Source organism: Danio rerio, chromosome 11 (genome assembly GCF_052040795.2).
Source record: "Danio rerio strain M-AB ecotype USA chromosome 11, GRCz13ab, whole genome shotgun sequence".
Taxonomy (NCBI): domain Eukaryota; kingdom Metazoa; phylum Chordata; class Actinopteri; order Cypriniformes; family Danionidae; genus Danio; species Danio rerio.
In genome coordinates, this window is record NC_141031.1 from 13,660,036 (window position 1) to 13,678,969 (window position 18,934).

The 18,934-nt window shown below is 35.1% G+C and overlaps 2 protein-coding genes across 6 annotated transcripts in view; both read left to right on the plus strand.

The window, feature by feature from the left end:
- The first annotated feature begins 158 nt into the window (after nucleotides 1–158).
- btf3l4 (basic transcription factor 3 like 4) lies at nucleotides 159–7,997 on the plus strand. Of its 5 annotated transcripts, none has more exons than XM_087271936.1 (7): nucleotides 159–220; nucleotides 4,617–4,689; nucleotides 4,762–4,828; nucleotides 4,912–5,025; nucleotides 5,114–5,315; nucleotides 7,486–7,545; nucleotides 7,629–7,997. In XM_087271936.1, exons 2-7 carry the CDS (start codon nucleotides 4,664–4,666, stop codon nucleotides 7,673–7,675), a joined length of 516 nt encoding a protein of 171 aa, XP_087128062.1. In that variant the 5' UTR covers nucleotides 159–220; nucleotides 4,617–4,663; the 3' UTR covers nucleotides 7,676–7,997. The 5 variants fall into 5 exon arrangements, with proteins under 5 accessions (XP_087128062.1, XP_087128063.1, XP_087128064.1 ...); XM_087271937.1 differs by having other exon boundaries at nucleotides 4,765–4,828; XM_087271938.1 differs by having other exon boundaries at nucleotides 4,617–4,645.
- Nucleotides 7,998–10,787: 2,790 nt separating this feature from the next.
- zfyve9b (zinc finger, FYVE domain containing 9b) overlaps nucleotides 10,788–18,934 on the plus strand; it is a 29,614-nt gene continuing 21,467 nt past the window's right edge. Inside the window, exons 1-5 of the mRNA XM_087273467.1 lie at nucleotides 10,788–10,850; nucleotides 14,141–14,738; nucleotides 14,822–14,921; nucleotides 17,568–17,701; nucleotides 18,267–18,378. Of these exons, the coding sequence (XP_087129593.1) occupies nucleotides 14,247–14,738; nucleotides 14,822–14,921; nucleotides 17,568–17,701; nucleotides 18,267–18,378 (838 nt within the window). The 5' untranslated portion in view covers nucleotides 10,788–10,850; nucleotides 14,141–14,246. The remainder of the gene's footprint in view (nucleotides 10,851–14,140; nucleotides 14,739–14,821; nucleotides 14,922–17,567; nucleotides 17,702–18,266; nucleotides 18,379–18,934) is intronic.

Genomic DNA, 18,934 nt, shown 5'->3' on the forward strand with positions numbered 1-18,934 from the left:
CGCCGCATAGGCTATATTCATCAATAAACATTTTTTCTGCATTCGTACCATCAACAGGTGCATAATTATATGTCTATTTAAGCTCGAGCCGCTTGGTGGCAGTATCACAGTTGTTCACCAAGAAAAGCAACAAAAACAACGTGACGTCTTTCTCCAGTAGTCGGACCACTTCCGCCTTGTTCATTCAACGCATGCTTCTCTGAGCAGCTGTGTTTATCAGGTCAGTAATGGATACCATAACGGGTTCACTTTAAATACATTACAACAATAACAACTCAAATGTAAGCTCGACGCGTGTTGTCGTGGGCTGTGTGTTTGTTATGATGGGATTGTGAGATGTGTGCGCATGTGTGTTATGGTGGAGTGATGCACTCACTCAGATTATGCACCGTCAGGATTTTTGTCTTTATTCTCCATCAATGCATGTGGCTTCACGTCATATGTTATTGAAGAAGCAATATTAAAGACAAAGAAGCCTAATAAAGCGATGACTTGGTAGTTTTAATATGACCCTCCAAATATATGCGGTATTTTCCATCTTATCTGAGGGTTTGTTGGCTCCTGACAGGCGCATCGACAGTGCTTCTGTCTGTGAGGAATGTCACGGTGCAAATCTAAAAGGACATTCAATTTCACAATACATTATGAGAGGGTGTGTGGTTATAGTTAGAATGTAGAGGTTTGTTGTGTAATACCAGACTCAGTTGAGGTACTTATCATATTTATTGAATTGTTGTTAAATATGGTTATTTTCTTAATTTTAAAGTGATGAAAGTAACTATATTGAATCTTCTTTCAATTCCACATATTAAAGGCACAATATGAAATTTTTTTTTTAATAAAAAAAATCAAATCACTATAACCGTGGTTTATGTTTGCTGATTTGCACTTACATTATCTGAAATATTGTAAAGAATGTTCAAACTAGCAGTTTTAAATAGTTAAATGCAAAGTTCCTGTGTCACCATCGAGTCACCATTACTTAAGTAAAAAACAAAAACTTCTCTTTTGAACACAGTATATTTTATTTTGAGAAACGTTTAAAATATTTTGGAGCGATAACGTGTCAGGCTAAATGAATCATTGACTTCTGCTGTCTTCATTTGTTTCGAAAACAGTTTTTTTTTAACTAATTAAAATGGCGTCTTTGCATATGTTTTCTGCTGGAGATACTGATGTCCTAAAAAAAACGTAAATAAAAAATATTACTCATAGGAACATTATTGCAGAAAAGTTTGAGTTTTAAAACCTTGACTTTTGACTTTTCCAAACCACGGTTATCGTATACACACATATATACATTTACACCGCTTCATTAATGAATTACAATACATAATGTTGTATCATTAGTAACCATCATAAATTAATAGTAATCACCATAGTATATTTTAGCCTTTACCACAGTAAATATAAATATCTCCTCCTCCTAAGTCATCTTTCTATCAAGCAAATTTCTCTTGTGTTAGCATAATTGGTTGGTGACGTCACCAACCAGAGCGAGAGGTGGCAGTAACGCTCCAAAAAGTTTGTTGTTGACCACCATAAAACAGGAAGAAGAAGAAATCATTATTGTCACCATCATATGGATTTACTTTCATCGGCTTGACACTGGACTTGCAGCTCTGTGAATGTCAGTGCCGTCACTTATTGATACGCGATCTGTAAATATAGCTTGTGTGGAGGCTACTGCGCTACTGGACAAAAAAAAAATAGCTTCGCTAATGAAAAGCTATTTGATTTAGAATGTAGCGACGCTACTGCCACGCTGCTGAGAAATGAAGTCACTACTTGTAGCGTTGCTACTGCCAACGCCCGTATTACGCTACTTTGAATAATCTAAATGACTTTGGCTCTGTGCACTAAGGCTGGGTGATTGATCTAAATCGACATTCAGAACTATAATCAATCAAATTTTTTTAAATTAATTTCCCTACCGCGTGTGGAGTCACGTGACCCCAATCTGTTAAGGCTGAATTACACGTATTATATTATGATTTATACTTATTATATTATTTTGATATTATACTTCTGCCATAGGCACATGTACAGTCTGGTGCAGCCTTCGCATACCCATGCACCAGTAAAAAAAAATTACTTATTTGTCACAACAACGAGTAGCATAAGCTTTGTGATTGGTCAGTTCGATAGCGGTGACAACAATGGCCATGTGTTTTGATTTCAGTTGTTCAGCTTTGATGTTCAATAAGCATAGATAGTATAGTAATGTGTGTTTACTTCAGTTATTTAAATATAAAGTAACCCATCCTACATTCAAAATTTTTTCAATTGTAATATTTTAGCACATTTACTGTACAAAACTTGTCAGTGAATTATCAGGGCAAAAACATAAAATAAATAAATAAATAAACGTTCATTAGTAGAGTCAAAATGTTCAATTTGTTGAGATTTTGATTTTAGGCCAAATCGCCCAGCCCTAATACTGTACCACAGTTGTACTTTTGATATTCATTGGATGCTAATCTGATTTCACTCTTAAAAATTGGCAAAGAACAGTATTCTGAAATTTATATTATGATGGAGAAAGTCTAAATGTGCAAATATAAAACCAGCAATAACACCATGCTAATGACATCATACATGCTTCATTTCCAGGCTAGGTTTTATAGAAAACGGGGAAATACCAAAGACACTTTAATGTTGTGCATTTTACTAGACTGCGCGTCTTTTCCCCCACTTTTCACAACTGTGGGCTGTGGCATAATAAAAGTTCTGCTGCTTTCGTGAGCCGCCATCCTCATCTCTCATCAGCAATTGCTTTAGATCATTTTGCGGCAATGGCTTTCAGCCTTACTCTGCTTCATTCTACCATAATAAGTTTTGAATAATTTAGCTTATCCTTGAACATGATTCCCTAAGGATGTAATGAAGACGACAGCTCCCATGATTCCAAACTTAGTCACGAAAGATACACACTGTGCCTTTAATTCTAAGTCATTGACATTAAAGTCTTAAAAGTCATAGAGCTTTCCATTAAAAAGTAAAGCTTTTCTGTTTTTGACAAATATGGAACCTGTTTTTCACCATCTGAATAAAAAAATAAAATCCTTTAAAATAGTTATTAAAGATAATTAAGCTTAGTATACATCATTTTCTTTGTGAATGGCTATTATGATTATGTGAAACTTTTTGAGTGAGTGCGAATAAGTTAGGAAATTAGTATTAATATCAAGTGTGCAGATGTCTGGTTAATATGTTTAGCTGAAAATTATTTATTTGAAGGAATCAATAGTTGGTGCTCTTTTCTAGAAAACACATGGTTAAAAAGAGACAAGTAAAATTAATTTAGTATAACTCTATGTATGGTATGTTAGTCTAATGATACTTATTACTAGGTATTTAATAGGGCTGGGTGATTTGGCAAAAAAATTTAAATCTCGATTAATTGAAAACTTGATTACGATTATTTAATTTATTTATTTTATGTTTTTTCACTGATAGTTTACTGACAAGTTTTGTACAGTAAATATGCTCACATATTACAAATGAGAGATTTTTGAATGTAGGGTGCATTGCTTGATTTTAAAATAATTGAAGTAAAGACACACTATTTACTATCTGTGATTATTTATTGAACATCAATGCTGAGCAACTATTAAAACATATTAAAACATTTTTTTAAAAATGAAAACACACATTGCCTAAAACGTGGATCTCCACACCACCCACACTCATCACCGTTACCAAACCGACTAGTCACAAAGCTTATGCTTCGCATCGTTGTGACGTTTAGTTACATTTTTTTGAGTGGTGCGCTGGTATGCGAAGGCTGCATCGGATTGTATGTGTGCGCTTAGCAGGAATAGAATATTAGAATAATATAATAAATTTAAATCAGCCATTCGATAGGGCGTTGCAGGCCGGAGGGGGAGGAGGGCAGGCCATAAATGGAGACTCCTGAATTTGAGACTTCTGACTTACACACTCAACAGCATTGTATATGTATTTTGTTGTGTCGTCCCAAATGGAACACTAATGTTTTTTTTTAAATGAGTGGAAATACAAACCATATCTCTGATAAGGTTTGATGGTTGCTAAATTATTACATTTTATGACCAAAGTACCAAATAATACCGGCTATAAGTATAACCGCATTCACCATCGGGAGGCGCTATAATCACTCTCGTAGGAGAATTTTGATTTCACAATCCAAAATAGCAATCCAACATGTGTGCCCGATAGCTCCGCCCCTTTCGCTATGTGAGCAAAACTGCAGTCGTTGAGTGTGTGAAGTGTCCATCATTCCACACTTCATTTTTACGAGTGAATGAGTGCATCAATTAATTAAAGTGCAATTATTATTTTTAGAGTTTTCAGTGTAAGCGCACTACTTACACTATTTATACTACAAAATGGCATAGAATGGTGCATAAGTATGCGATTTGGGACACACCTTGTGTATTTTATTTGAAGTGATAATTCATCCAAAACTGAAAAGTGCCATCATCTACTCACAATTCACCTATTCCAAACCTATTTGAGTTTCTTTTTTCTGTTTAACATAAAGTTTTTGGTAAAAAAAAAAAAAAAAGTTGAAATCTATTGACTTTGAGTCAATAGTTACCGGTTTCTAACATTTTTCAAAATATCTTTTTTAGCCTACATCAGAAAAAAATCACTCATAAAGGTTTGGAACCACTTGAGGATGACTATATTGAATACCGTTTTTGGGTAAACCATCCCTTTAATTCTAGTTGTATGGATTCAAAAGTCTTTAAATTAAGAAGCATCTGTTTGTTTCAGAAGTCAATACAGTATGAATCAAGAGAAATTGGCTAAACTGCAAGCGCAGGTCCGGATAGGGGGCAAGGTAAGAACAAGCATAAGTATTATGGATTTTTGATGTTTATTATGGTGTTCCTGTTATAAATGACTTGTATTTGTTTTCATTAGGGCACTGCACGCAGGAAGAAGAAGGTCGTGCACAGAACGGCAACAGCCGATGACAAGAAACTCCAGAGTTCATTAAAAAAACTTGTGGTTAATAACATAGCTGGCATTGAAGAGGTAGACTGGTATCTCTTCAAATGTTTCTTTTTTTTGTCTTATTCTGTTCTTTCTTAGAGGGTGATGAGAATGGGATCTTGTTTTTCAGGTGAATATGATTAAAGATGATGGCACAGTCATTCATTTCAATAACCCCAAAGTTCAGGCATCCTTGTCTGCAAATACGTTTGCCATCACTGGCCACGCAGAGACCAAACAGCTCACGGAAATGCTCCCGGGAATCCTCAGTCAGCTTGGTGCTGACAGTCTCACAAGTCTGCGCAAACTTGCAGAGCAGTTCCCTAGACAGGGTGAGTTGCATGCTTTCAAAATACACGGGAATCAAGCAACGCAATCTCAAAGCAATTTGTATCTTTTTTGATTTAGTGGCTAATTCGTCCTAATCTCATTCGTACATTTTAGTACGTTTTGTTCATCACCCAATTAGGGGTAGGGTTTGGGGTGGACTTTGGGGTCATGCCTTTTAAAAAAATTTGTATACTTTCATACGAATGAAATTGTATGAATTCGCACAAACTAGGCACTTTTTCGGACAACACAAAGTTGTTTCCTCATGAAATCAAGATGTAATATACAGTTCAATGCAATGCAATTCAATGTTGACATTTTATTTATGTAATAATAATAAAAATAATAAGCTTTATAATGAACTTAACAATAAAAATATTTTTATTTATACAACAGTTCTGTCTGGTTCTCGAATCAGATCAGCTGATAGCTGTGTGATATTCTGCAATATCAGAACTCATACAGCTTCCTTACCCTTCTGTATTACTCTGCCCACATAGTGACAGCAGATCAGTAAACTCACTACAGTTTGACAAATATTGCAGCTGTTGGACAACATAATGTACTTTTGAGGCTTTTTAAGCAAATATGTATGTTTTAGATTGCAACTATGCAGTTTATTTATAAGGATAGTGCCTATTTTAAATATTTATAATTGCTGAAATCCAACACATTGGCATCCATTAGCCTGTCATAGAGTTTATGCTGAAGTGTGCTATAGGACTTTGTCAGTAACCTGGGTCAAGTGCTTCAGATGAACTGTATGCCATTACAAAATTGGCACGTTTAAGGTCTGTTTTTAAAAATCAGTTTTCTGTTTTCTTTAAATATTTTAATTACATTACAACATCGATGCTGTAAAAGGAACCTTATAAAATGGAAAAAAGTAACATTAACTGTTTACTGAAAGTTTATCAGTATGAGAATAAACACTAGCTCCTGTTTTCGTTAGTGCAGACTAGTTCAGTAAAAAGAAAGAAAGAAGAAATCCCCGAAATGCAAAAGCGTTTTTCTTTCTCAGACGCAACAGTAATCTGGTAGTGTTTGCGCTGCTTTTGCTTTTTCGGGGTTAATTATTGTGCTCTCCCAATTGCAAAAGAGAAATACTGGGAATTCTATGTAGACTGATGGCATTTCATGCCGTTCAGCCTTATAATCTAAAAATGTCAGCAAAATCTTTGTCTTCACTTTAGACATTATGCTAGAGAATCAATCAAACACTACCTCTAAAGTGACATTGGTAAATTACATGAGTTTTCCGGGTGACAGAACAATATAGGAGATGGGTCTGAAATGCAGGAGACTGCTACAAGAGTGATATTGCTCATATAGCACTTTTAAAAGTAACATCTCTTAGCACTTTACAGACATAAAAAGTGCTGCAGTAAAACATACAAGGATAAATGCAAAAAATTAAAACCAATAAAAAATTTTAAAATACCTAAAATAATAATAATAGTAATACATCTAAAAGTCAAATAGAACAAACGATTAAAGAAATTTTAAGAAATGATTTAACAATACTCAGGGATTCCGCATTGTGAATATTAGAAGGTAAAGAGTTCCACAATTTAGGTGCCAGTGAAGAGAATGCTTGGTCTCCCATAGATTTTAGCTGCGTTGCCTGAGCAGTTAAAAAAACTGCATCAGATGAGCATAAAGCACGTCTAGGAGTGTATGGGATAAAAATCTTAGATAAATATTGTGGCGCTAGACTATTTAAGGCCTTGCATGCAAGCATGAGGATTTTAAAATCAATTTGAAAAACTGACAAAAAGCCAGTGCAGATTTTTCAAAATATGGGTTATGTGCTCTCTTGCACTGGTCCTAGTCAGAATTTTGTATTTTGTTTGGGGTAACTTTAGGAACTCCAGCCAGCAAAGCATTACAATAGTCAATATGGGAAATACATTGTTTTTAATGAATTTGTCAGAAACAGAAAAAAGTTTGGCAGAACTGAAATCAAATGTAAGGTTAGAATCATACCACACCTAGATTTTTTTGTTTTGTTTGAAACTCTAAAGCAGAAAGCTTGGAAGTTACTTCTATAAGTTTACTAAATATCGGTAATGTGACCACACTTTTGCCTAAGCACCATTAGTAGACAGCTACTGCTATGTGAATATTGACATTTGCCACTTCAATAATCTTTGTTTATGATTGTCTTTCAAGTTCTGGACAACAAAGCTCCGAAGGCAGAAGATATCGATGAAGAAGATGATGATGTCCCAGGTATGTCCTTTTAAATGTTTTCTTTTGTACAATCTGTAAAATGTACCATTCACAATTTGTGTTTTTATTTTTTTTCTTCACAGATCTTGTTGAGAACTTCGACGAAGCATCAAAGAACGAGGCCAACTGATCATCAGACCTCCAGTAACGGCTATTCAGGACGAAATCTCCTGCAGTATTTTTAAATTAGAGTGACCAGACATATCATTTCAACACTATTCAGTGAATCCAGAGACTTTTATATCACAAATTGGCTGTTCCAGATCAGATCCATTCCTGAGCTTTCGCCTGCATTTATACAGAAAGAGACGGACGGTTACATTGAATGCTTCACGGTTGTAATTCTTAATCACAGTGCTAGTTGAAATACTAGTTTTGACAACTGCGGCAATGAAGATCAGTCTTAATTTTTTGTTTTCTGTTAATTAAATAAAAATAAAACTCAAACCTTTTATGTATGGTGCTTTGGTTTTTCTGCTATGTGGTCAGAAGTGTAATTAATAAGCGAATATTATATTATAAGAGAATTGATAATTGAGAAATAGTGAAAGATTTAAATGCTAACCAGCTATAAACACTGGTCTGATACAACTTTGGGCTGAAAATAGCAATTTACCATCTATTTAAAACTCATGATTTTGATGACTTTTGGTTTGCATGGCAGACTCCTTCAAACTGAACAAACTTGTCTGTTATCAGGTCTTAAACTGAGAACAAAGATTATTAAAATGACAAATGTCAATATTCACATAATAGTAGCTGTGTGATCACATTACAAGTATTCAGTAAGTCTTGTTTTACACAAGTAACTTCAATCCAAGCTTTTTGCTGCTCAGTGCAAATCATTTGTTTAACTAAACCAAAATTTGTGTGCAGAAATAGTTTACCATTACACAAAATTCCGTATCAGATGGATTCATAAAGAAGTGAATTGATTTTACTAGTGCAAATATACGGAAAGTCTAACTTGGGCTTACTTGCATATCTATTGATTAGTGAGAAATATCTTAATCTTCAGAACATTACAAACTTAAAGGGTTTAGTTCACCTAAAAATGCAAAAAAAAAATAAATAAATAAGTAATCACCCTCATATTGTTACAATCCACTGAGATCTTCATCAGGGTCTCTGCTGGATCTTAAAAGTCTTAAAATGTCTTAAATCTCAAAAACTAAATGTTAGACTTCAAAAAGTCTTAAATTTACTGAAATATTGTGTTGAAGGTCTTAAATCTTTTTAAACGGGTCTTAATTTTCCTTTGGTCATGTATAGCTGCCCAATCTGGCCAACGCTGATCCATTAATTACTGTTAATAATAAAACTTTAAAAGAATTATATATAGGAATGTACTTTTTAGCTCTATATACCATAATGGTTTTACTATTTTCCTTACTATAACATTTGTTCCTGGAAAGATTGCTGTGCATACTTTTAGTTTGTTACAGTTTTTAAAAACCTTTAAATTTTTTATTTTTAAGGAAGGTTATGTTGAAAAAAGTGTTCAGTTAAATAAAAAATATGTTTTTATTTAATATATATAATTATTGAATTATTATTATTGTATTATTAAATTTATTAAACTATTAAAAAAAAGTTTGATAGGGCAAATACTTTTTTTCCAACTGGGACATTCAATAAACTCCCTAGCTTTTAGCCTTGTATGAGTCTAAAATGTCATTCATAATGGTCTTAAAGTCTTAAATTAAACTTGTTGAAACCTGCAGAAATCCTGTTCAGTCATCTTCCTAACACGTATTATCAAAGATATTGATAAAATGAGCGCTCTCTGATTCATCAAAATCCATGAAAAGGAGATATTTTGTGTGACTTAAATGGTTTCAATCATGCAAAACATCAAAAAAAGGCTTTGTTAAGCTTTTGTCTGCTGCGTCAGATTAGGGTGCGTGTTTACTATAGTATACAAGCAATCTAATGCTTCTGTATTGCACTACTGACTCCAATAAAAAAATACTTCATACATCCTGTAGGAAACGTCCACCCTGAGCTGATGGGTAATAGACGAAAAAGGCGAACAAATAATTCTTACAGTTTGCTATTGACGTACAGAAGTTTTCTTGGAGATTTGTATGATTACAGTTGACCCACTAAAGCCACACATAATATTTTGACAATGTTTTTTGGTTCCTTTTCAGGACTTTAAATGTCTTTGAACTGTTGCTGAGTTATTAATAACTGAGGTTTCATTTAGGGGTGAACTAACACCTTTACGTTTTTTCATGACCATTTTTATTGACCAGCTCTATTTTATTTATAATAATCTGAATGCATACTAAGTCTGTGTATATGAATTGGTGATTTGAGATGGGTGGAATCCACAAATATTCGCAATCATTGTAGTTGATGAGATTTCCCTGAAATATTTTACAACCCTCTCAAATGCAGAGGTTCAAGAAACACTGAAATAATGTCTGCAAAATTGTTGAATTTAAACAAACAAATTAAATTTAGTAATGTTCAACTCAGGGACATAGCGGACATTGTAAAAGTGTGGAGGACAGTATGAGATCCAAAAGTTTACGTTCGTATAATTATTAATCATCTGTTTCTAAATGGTCTTTCTCTATAAGTGAGGGGGACATATCCCCCTGTCCCCTGGTAGCTACGCCCATGGTTCAAATTAATTTGTTTGTTTGAATTCAGCCCAAATAAATTTTCAACCACTTAACTTCAGAAAAAATAAATAAATAAATAAATAGTAAATTCAAAGAATCATCTTAAAATCATTAATTTTTCAATAAACACTGAAGTTAACTTGACACATAATAGGACCTTTTTGGTTCCCAAAGAACCGTTTAGTTTTAAAATGTTCTGTAATTATGAAAAATTTAGAAAATATGAAATTTTACGAAAAAGTTTATACTGGGAAGAAACCTATAGCTACAATGATTCTACATAGACCGTCATTGCAACCAAACATATTTAAGACGGAACAAATTCAAGTTGCTCAGGAAATTTGCATACTAACAGAAAGCTATAAAAAGTCCATTTCCAATGCGAAATGACGAAACTTCAATATAGTATACTGTGGCCGCACCTTTTTCAAGATTTACCTGCAAGTAGTGACATGACATAAGATGACAATAATTAAAATGAACTGAGACTTGGTCAGTTAATAAACGTTGACAAGAATTGGTCGTAACATTGTGTCCCTCAGACTTCTCAAGCTACTGCGACGCCCCCGTGAACGCGCGTTCATCTCAAGCGCCGCTGTGCAGCCGCGCGCAGACTCTGATGACGAGCACAAGTCAACAGTGCAGCGGCGAAGATGGGATGCAGAGATCGTGGTAATGTACTTTAATTACATTTATTTATGCAGCATGTCAGTGTCGACGGCAAATTTAATCTTTAATTCCTGAGGGAGTTTTCGGGGGCTTTATTCTCAGTCAATGACTGTATGTGAGGATGCTGTAATTGGCTCTTGTTGACGGTACTCTGTCGCATTGCTGTAGTCACAGCAGCCACAGGCGAGAGTGCTGTGCATCAGCCATATATGAACACACATGTGTTTCCAGCGCAGATGTGATGCTAAACTGGAGTGATGCTGAATCACCACAGGAACGCGTGTCCATGTTAACTGCATATAGCGGTGATGTTTTCTTGTTTGAAGGTTGCGGGAGCTCGTCTGCAATGCAGTGTTGAGATAACCAAACGCTTATTCAGTGAACCCCTGCGGTAACAGATGCTACACTACAAACTTTTGGGTTAACATTTTTGGAATAGACAAAGAATAGAAAATAGCTGTAACGTTTTTACTCTAAAGTGCGACGCTCAGACTTGAACGCTTCGTTACGGGTGCGCGACGCATTCTTTGTCGCGTCGCTGGCATTGGAGATGTGGTGAGGCGACAAACTCGGGCTCTTAATAAGAATCAATCTTCATAAGCACGTTTGTGGATCTATCGTTTGTTTCTGTGCATTTTAATTAGTATGTTTCATAAATAGTTACATGCGTTGTTTGGATCAAATGCACCATTATGATTATTTGCATCTGCATATACACCCATGCAGACGAGTTATTCTGCACACTCAGCAAATCCTCTGTGAAATAGTGATGCTGGACTAGACTCTGTCTAAAACTGTGGCACAGCAGTGATTACAGTTCATATCTCTGAAAAATAGTTAAAATGTTTAAATGAATGTGTATGCTTATTGATTGATTGACTTCTATATGCGTTATATCATGCAACAAATACCATGGTGTACAGAAGATCTGAAATCTCTCCAAGGCAGTGCACCCTATAGATATAGAAATAGAGAAACGGAGCAGCAATTGTAGATTATATTTAAACCTTTAATATAAAAGAAGTTTCTTATAAGATTCAAGATCTCATTTTAAACTTTTATCATTTTACTTTCTTTTTACTATATATTTATTTAGGCTATTAAGTTTAATTGGGAATACAAACCTTAAATTTAGCTGAAATTAACTTAAATTTAAGCTAATATTTATGTTAAGTAAAATGTCATCCCTTCTATCTTCTAAATGCATGACACCTCATATTCAATAATAAACTGTATATAATCTCCATTTTAAAAAGATAAAGGAAGGCAAGTTTATTCATATAGACGTACACAGTGGTAATTCAAAGTGCATTACATAAACAAGAATATAAATTAAGAAAATAAAAATGATTAAAACAGATAAAAATGTGTTAAAACAGGTTATAAAAGAATGAAAAAGAAAAGAAAGACATAATAGTGTGATCTGTCAGACAGCACAGTTCAGCAAAGGCACAGCTAAACAGACATGTTTTAAGTCTTTATTTGAATGTACTTAATGTTGGAGCACATCTGATCATTTCTGGAAACTGATTCCACATTGTTCATAACCTGGAAAAGTCATGGAATTTTGACATGGCATTTTCCAGACCTAGAAAAGTTTTGGAAAAACAGAAAAACCCATGGTTTTGGAAAAGTCATGGAAATTACATTTCCATTAGTCATTTAGCAAAGGTGTTTGTCTAAAGCGACTTAAGCTGCGGTCACACCAGAGCTTGTGCTTGCTAAATTCTGTCGCATGGTGCTGCGAAAAGGTTTGGTAATAAATTATATGATTAGACGTTAATAAAAGTGAGCAATTGCTCCATATTTTAAATTTCTTATTTTAAATGGTCTTCTATTAATCTAACGTAATCACCTGATGCAATTTCGCTGGGAAGAATTCACCAAGCTTGAACTTTCGAATGCAGTGAAATGCGAAACTTGTCGCGCGTGTTTGTGTTTTTGGTCTGCCACATTCCCATGCCTATGAATGGAAGTCTATGGAAAGAAAAGTGCAGTGTGATTGTGGCTTTACAATAGAAGTGTTTTTATCTACTATTACTAGTTTAACAAACTATTAACATCATCTAAAAATAGTTTGCTGGAATACTAGAATGGGCGTTAGATGTTTTTACTTTCTCACACAATTAGTGCTGTGTAAGCATCATCTATTTTACATAGATATAAAAATAAATTGAAACTAAAGAGATTGTTTTGTGTTTTCTCATATGCTGTAATAAATTTCAACTTTCATTGTGTTTCCTATGATTTACCACATGCACGTAGACATTACATGAAACATTAGATCATGATAATTGACTTGAAAGTCCTGGAAAAGTTTTGGAATTTTTGTAGTAAAAATGTGTATGAACCCTGATTCCAGCAGCGAGGGGCACAGTACGATCTAAATATTGTTTAAAAATGTGGATTTGGATCAATTTGACTTGCCTTGAATATTGACTGTTTATTAGCACCTACAAACCCATACGAATGCCTTATTCTGCATGACCGTATTCTACATCCCTTAACCAGAAGATTTTTGTCACTGTGGATATTTAAAAGGCTAAGAAGAAAGATAAACCATAATCTGATTCAGTGATGAACGATGACGTATTTACATTCATTAACTATCAACAGAAATATACCACAATATTGTAGAACTATATTAAACTCTCGCTAAACTGTCAGTTAAACGACACACTGTAAAACCTAACAGTCAAATTTATCACATGAAATGAGGGTAGTTAACTCAAAATTTACTGAAAGTTAAATCCACTCATTTAAAAAGAGTTTTGATCTCAGTTTTGAAGATAATGAGTTAATTAAATACCTCATTACTTCAACTTAAATGAAGTAAGTTCACAGTATTCATATAGATTTTTTTTTTTTTTTAACTCAGATGGTTTGTTGCATTCAATTTCCTCAAACTGTTTGAATTGCCTTAACTTACTGGGTACTCAACTGGTTTGAGTTCTCTTTATTTATTGGGTTTTACTGTGCTCAAATAGCTTCATTTACTCAAATTGATTAAGTTCACAGTACTTATTAGGATTTGTTTTTAAACTTAAATGGTTTCTTACAATTGGTTTCCTCAAATGGTTTGAGTTACCTTAACTTTTTGGGTTTTACAGTGCAGAACATTCAGCTGAAAATACAGTGGTTTTCTATGCAGAATCTTTTCATTTTTATAACTTATAATTGTGTGCAGGAAATGTGATACAGTAGGCCATTTTGGGTTAAAACAAACACAGCCAAACAGTCCTGACAAATCTACCGGGCTGCTGGGAATTAATATCTGACTCATCTTTTGGCAGGGCTTTGCGTGGGCCATGTTGTGATGGTCTGAAGGTAAAACAAAGCTTAGGCTGGGCTAAAATATGATCAGTAATCCTCTGGCATTGAGCTCTCTCCACTGAGGCAATGAGGCAAGCGGTAACCGCCACTCTGTCAGTGTGGGGCGAGAGGCGTTTCGGCTACTCCACCCTCAAGGACTCCAGCGAATCTCTGCTGGACGAGCGCAAGCTGAGGCCTGGCCTGAAAGAAGACTCTGTTATTGAAGAGAAGGAGAGAGCAGAGAATGAGCAGGAGCAGGTGGAGGCCGTGCTGGGACCTCCATCGTCCCCTGTGGAGGACACCCACCAATCAGGCACCACAGAGCCCTCAGATGCCATGCTGGAGTCATGCCAGGACCAGAAGACGAGTGATGGGATGGAGGCGTCTCTAGTGTCTGGCCCCAAGAACATTGATTCTGGGAGGAAGGGGTCTCTTGGTGCTTTGCCAGTGCAGCGCTGCAGTTCCCTGGGCACTACGGCCCCTCAATGGGTCCCTGATTCCCAGGCACCAGCATGCATGAAATGTGGATCCAAATTCTCCTTCACTAAAAGACGTCATCACTGCAGAGCATGTGGGAAGGTGAGAAATGCGTGTGCTTGTGTTTTATTTCATTTTTTGAAACCACAGTTGTTGTTTTTTAAAGTATGAAATGTTTTTTGTAGGTTTTTTGTGTGGTGTGCTGTGATCTGAGATACAAACTCACTCATCTGGGTGGGAAAGAGGGTCGCGTTTGTGTCACCTGTCATTCAACTTTGATTAATCGTGAGTGTTGTGCTGTATTCACATACACTTTAAAAAAAATGATGGATTGATTTTCATCCTATTTTGGGTACAATATTGGGTGAGTTATATATAAATTACTCACCTTCATGTTGTTCTAAACCCCTGAGACCTTTGTTCATCTTCAGAAAACAAATTTTAGATGAAATCCAAGACCTCCCTCATCCTCCACAAACTTGTTAAAAGTCCAGAAAAATTCAAATCAAAACCCAGATAATATGCCTTCAGTGATTCAATTGGAATATTATCAAACGACAAGAATACTTTTTGGGCTCACATGCTTGTGAAAGCGCGCCCTATACTGACACTGAAGAGAAGAAACGGTTGTTATTTTTTATTGCTAATTATTGTTATTTTATTTATTACTGTCATTTATTGCACGTCTCATAAAAGAGTAGGGGTGTGACCCCGGTGTCCTGGTCAAATTCCCTCCATCGGCTCTTACGATCATGGCATTCCAATCTTCCCCATCTACTGAATTGGCTCTATGACAGTCTCTCCACTCCACCTATAGTTAGTGTGTAATGAGTGCACTGGCGCTGTTGTCCTGTGGCTGCCGTCGCATCATCCAAGTGCATGCTGCACACTGGTGGTGGTGTGAAGAGACCCCCCCTATGATTGTGAAGTATGGCCATACACAATTAATGCGCTATATAAATACACATTACATTGTTAAACGGCAGTCATAATTATTCGATTTAAGCCCTGAAGGCATTCGGTCTGTTTTGGTAGCTTTCTGGTTTTTGAGTGTGTCTGGACAGTTGCTGTCCATGTGGGACAAGTGACCTAAAATAAATCTAAAATATGGGTTATTGACATGACGTTGCATTTTCATTTAAAAATGAATAGAATTACTATTGAAATCTTTTAAAATGCAGTAAATGGTTAAACATTTATTTGTCTTCGACGGACCTCTTGTTATAAAAGCTGCTGTTATTACATTTTGTATACATTTTTAGGCAAATATCCTAATAACACAATGACAAGCAAAAACAGACGCAACAAACTTTTAAATACCAGCCACTGCTCTCCTAATGAAATGGTAAAGGTTTTTAATCTAGTTAATACCTATTAAACTTCCTTAACATAATAGGCAACTGAGTGACTGATGTTGTTGGTTTTCACTGAATCTCAGTTGTGACTTTAATTTTCAAACATCTGCTAGTTATTTTATTTTCAAAATATGGTGAACCATAATATTAATAGTAATAATAATAAATCCTTACATATAGTGCTTTTCTGGACACTCAAAGCGCTTTACACATAGGGGGGAATCTCCTCATCCACCACCAGCGTGCAGCATCCACCTGGATGATGTGACGGCAGCCATTTTGCACCAGACCTCAACCACACACCAGCTGATTGGTGGAGAGGAGACAGAGTGATGAAGCCAATTATGATATGGGGAGGGTTAGTTGGCCATGATTGACAGAGGGCTGTGGGCAGATATGGCCAGGATGCTGGGGTTAAACCCCTACTCTTTTTCGAAGGACATCCTGGGAGTTTTAATTTCCACTAAGAGTCAGGACATCGGTTTAGAGTCCCCGTCACTATACTGGGGCATTAGGGCCCACAAACCGCAGGTTGGGTGCCCCCTGGTGGTCTCACTTATACCACTTCCGGCAGCAACCTAGCTTTCCCATGTGTTGCTGCTTTCAGTACTATGGCAATAAATGTCAAAACTCACATTGGGAGCATTTAACTCTAAATAATGCACATCATCTGTACCTGAAGTGTTCTTTGTCATAGTAGTGTATGCTGTCTGCTGCAATGTCATTGAAATAGAGTTTCTAAAATAGACATTTAATGCATCGCCGTCTCAGATGTTTGGGACAAAAACACCTTTTAACATGGATAAAACAGGATTTATAGCATGTCGCAGAGCCGTGTCGTATGTAGTCAGGACACGCTGTTATAGTGTGACTGTCCCAAATATAGTTCAATAAATTAAAACTCTTACAAATAAAAATCGTGAAAGGACCACATTAAAATTACAATATGTGACTGAAGCACCCTGTGAAACCCATGGCTTGCACTTTAGGTTTTTAACTCTGACTTTTTTGTTAATATTTATTGTTCTTTGGTGTGACACCTTTATATTGAGAATGTCCAATAAGTCATGGAGAAATAAAAATGTTATTCATGATTTCATAAAAGCCACTGTATGAACGTAAGTGTTCAACAATGAAGATAAATCGACATAGGACGTGTAAAACAGTAAAAAAAAGTATTTTTGTATATATACACTTTTTGTTACTGAATATTTGTTAACTACCCAAATCTTAACTTGTGTTCTGAAGATGATTGAATGACTCTGGGTTTGGATCGACATGAGGGTGAATAATTATTGAAAGATTTTTAAGCTCTCTATATTTTGGAAAAAAAGACTAATGATTGTGTTTTTCCCTTGTGTATGTACTGTTTATACACATTAATTATGCAGTTGCAATGATGTGATTCAACAATTTTTAATCTTAAATTTGGTAGTTGATCCTCCTATGTATGTACTTATGTGTTGTTTATTTATTAAACATTGTGTAATAACTAATTATTTATTTAGTATTGTGTGTTACAATCACTATTGTGTGTTACTGTTCAATTATATTATTAATTATAATAAATCTTTAGGCACACTTCGAAAGGACCAAAAGAAGGTTTGGTTTGCAGATAATGTCCTTCCTCAATCTGAAAGTAGAAGTGCCAACAGTTCACCTATACACAGGAGTGTGTCCCACACACAGAGCGCTGGACTCGCTCAGGCGGTATGACGTGAAAACTTTCTGCTTTCTATATTTCATTTTCTCGTTAATCTTTGCAACGTAACTTAAAAACAGTAACACTTTTATATTTACACTGTCCAGAACTTTTTTTGTTTAATTAATTTTGTGCATTTTAGAATATAGAAGATATTTATTTCATTTTGTCATACTTGTTTTTAATTGAGCCTTCTTGTAAAGTTTGTAAAGACTTTATACACACTCGTATGATGAACCCTCTGATAGAATTTATAATACATTTTATTTTAATTTCCGCTTAATCTTGATGAAGTAGATTATGGGAACATTTGTTAATTAATAAGTTAACTCTTTAGTGAAGCTTTTAAATTTAATTTTATTATTATTATTATTATTATTATTATTATTATTATTATTATTATTATTTACTATGGTTTAACATTAAACAAACCATTTAAGACCCTTATAAAGACCTTATTGAGAGGATGTCAGTTCAATTAAAATTTTCCTCTAATATTTAAGTTACCTTTAGGAAAAAAAAACAACCTTTATTACTTAAAGCACAATGACCTTTGTTTTTGTTTTTCTGTAGGATGTGTCTGACCTTAGAGCAGCAGATGAAGTCAGTGGTCTTAGTAGCAACACGAAGCCCACTCCACCAAAGGACCTTCCACCTATTCTGACATCAACAGGGGTCAAAGGAGGTATAAATGTTTTCCCACAATTGTATTAAAGGTGCCATATATTGCATTGGTTTAATAAGTTGTTCTCTGATATCTACATAGTAGGTTTATGGCTTCGGTAAGTTTAAGAAAATCTCTAGAAACGATTTTGTAAGCTCATTTATTACTGCATAAAATAGAATCAGAAGGTCCATAATTGACCATATATGGATTGAGTTGTAAATAATAACGCACTCCACTCTGACCTGCAGCTCTCACACACACATGCACACACACAGAGCATGATGTACACTGAACATGGACATATATACTGTTAATCCAATCAGAATAACGTTAACCTATTTTGCTCACAAGATGTGGATGAAGGCTAATTATAAATAAACTTGACAAAAGAAAGTGATAGAGATGTATTGCTGTATATTTTTAAGCTATAGACGAATTAACAGACGAATTGCAGAGTCGAATTGCAGAGTCCAGCATTTCTAATTAGGTCGTCACTTCATTCAGCTCCCTTTTAGCCAAAGACGACTGCGGTTGGCATTAAAAGCAGTGTGGTGTACAGTAAAAGTTACGTTTT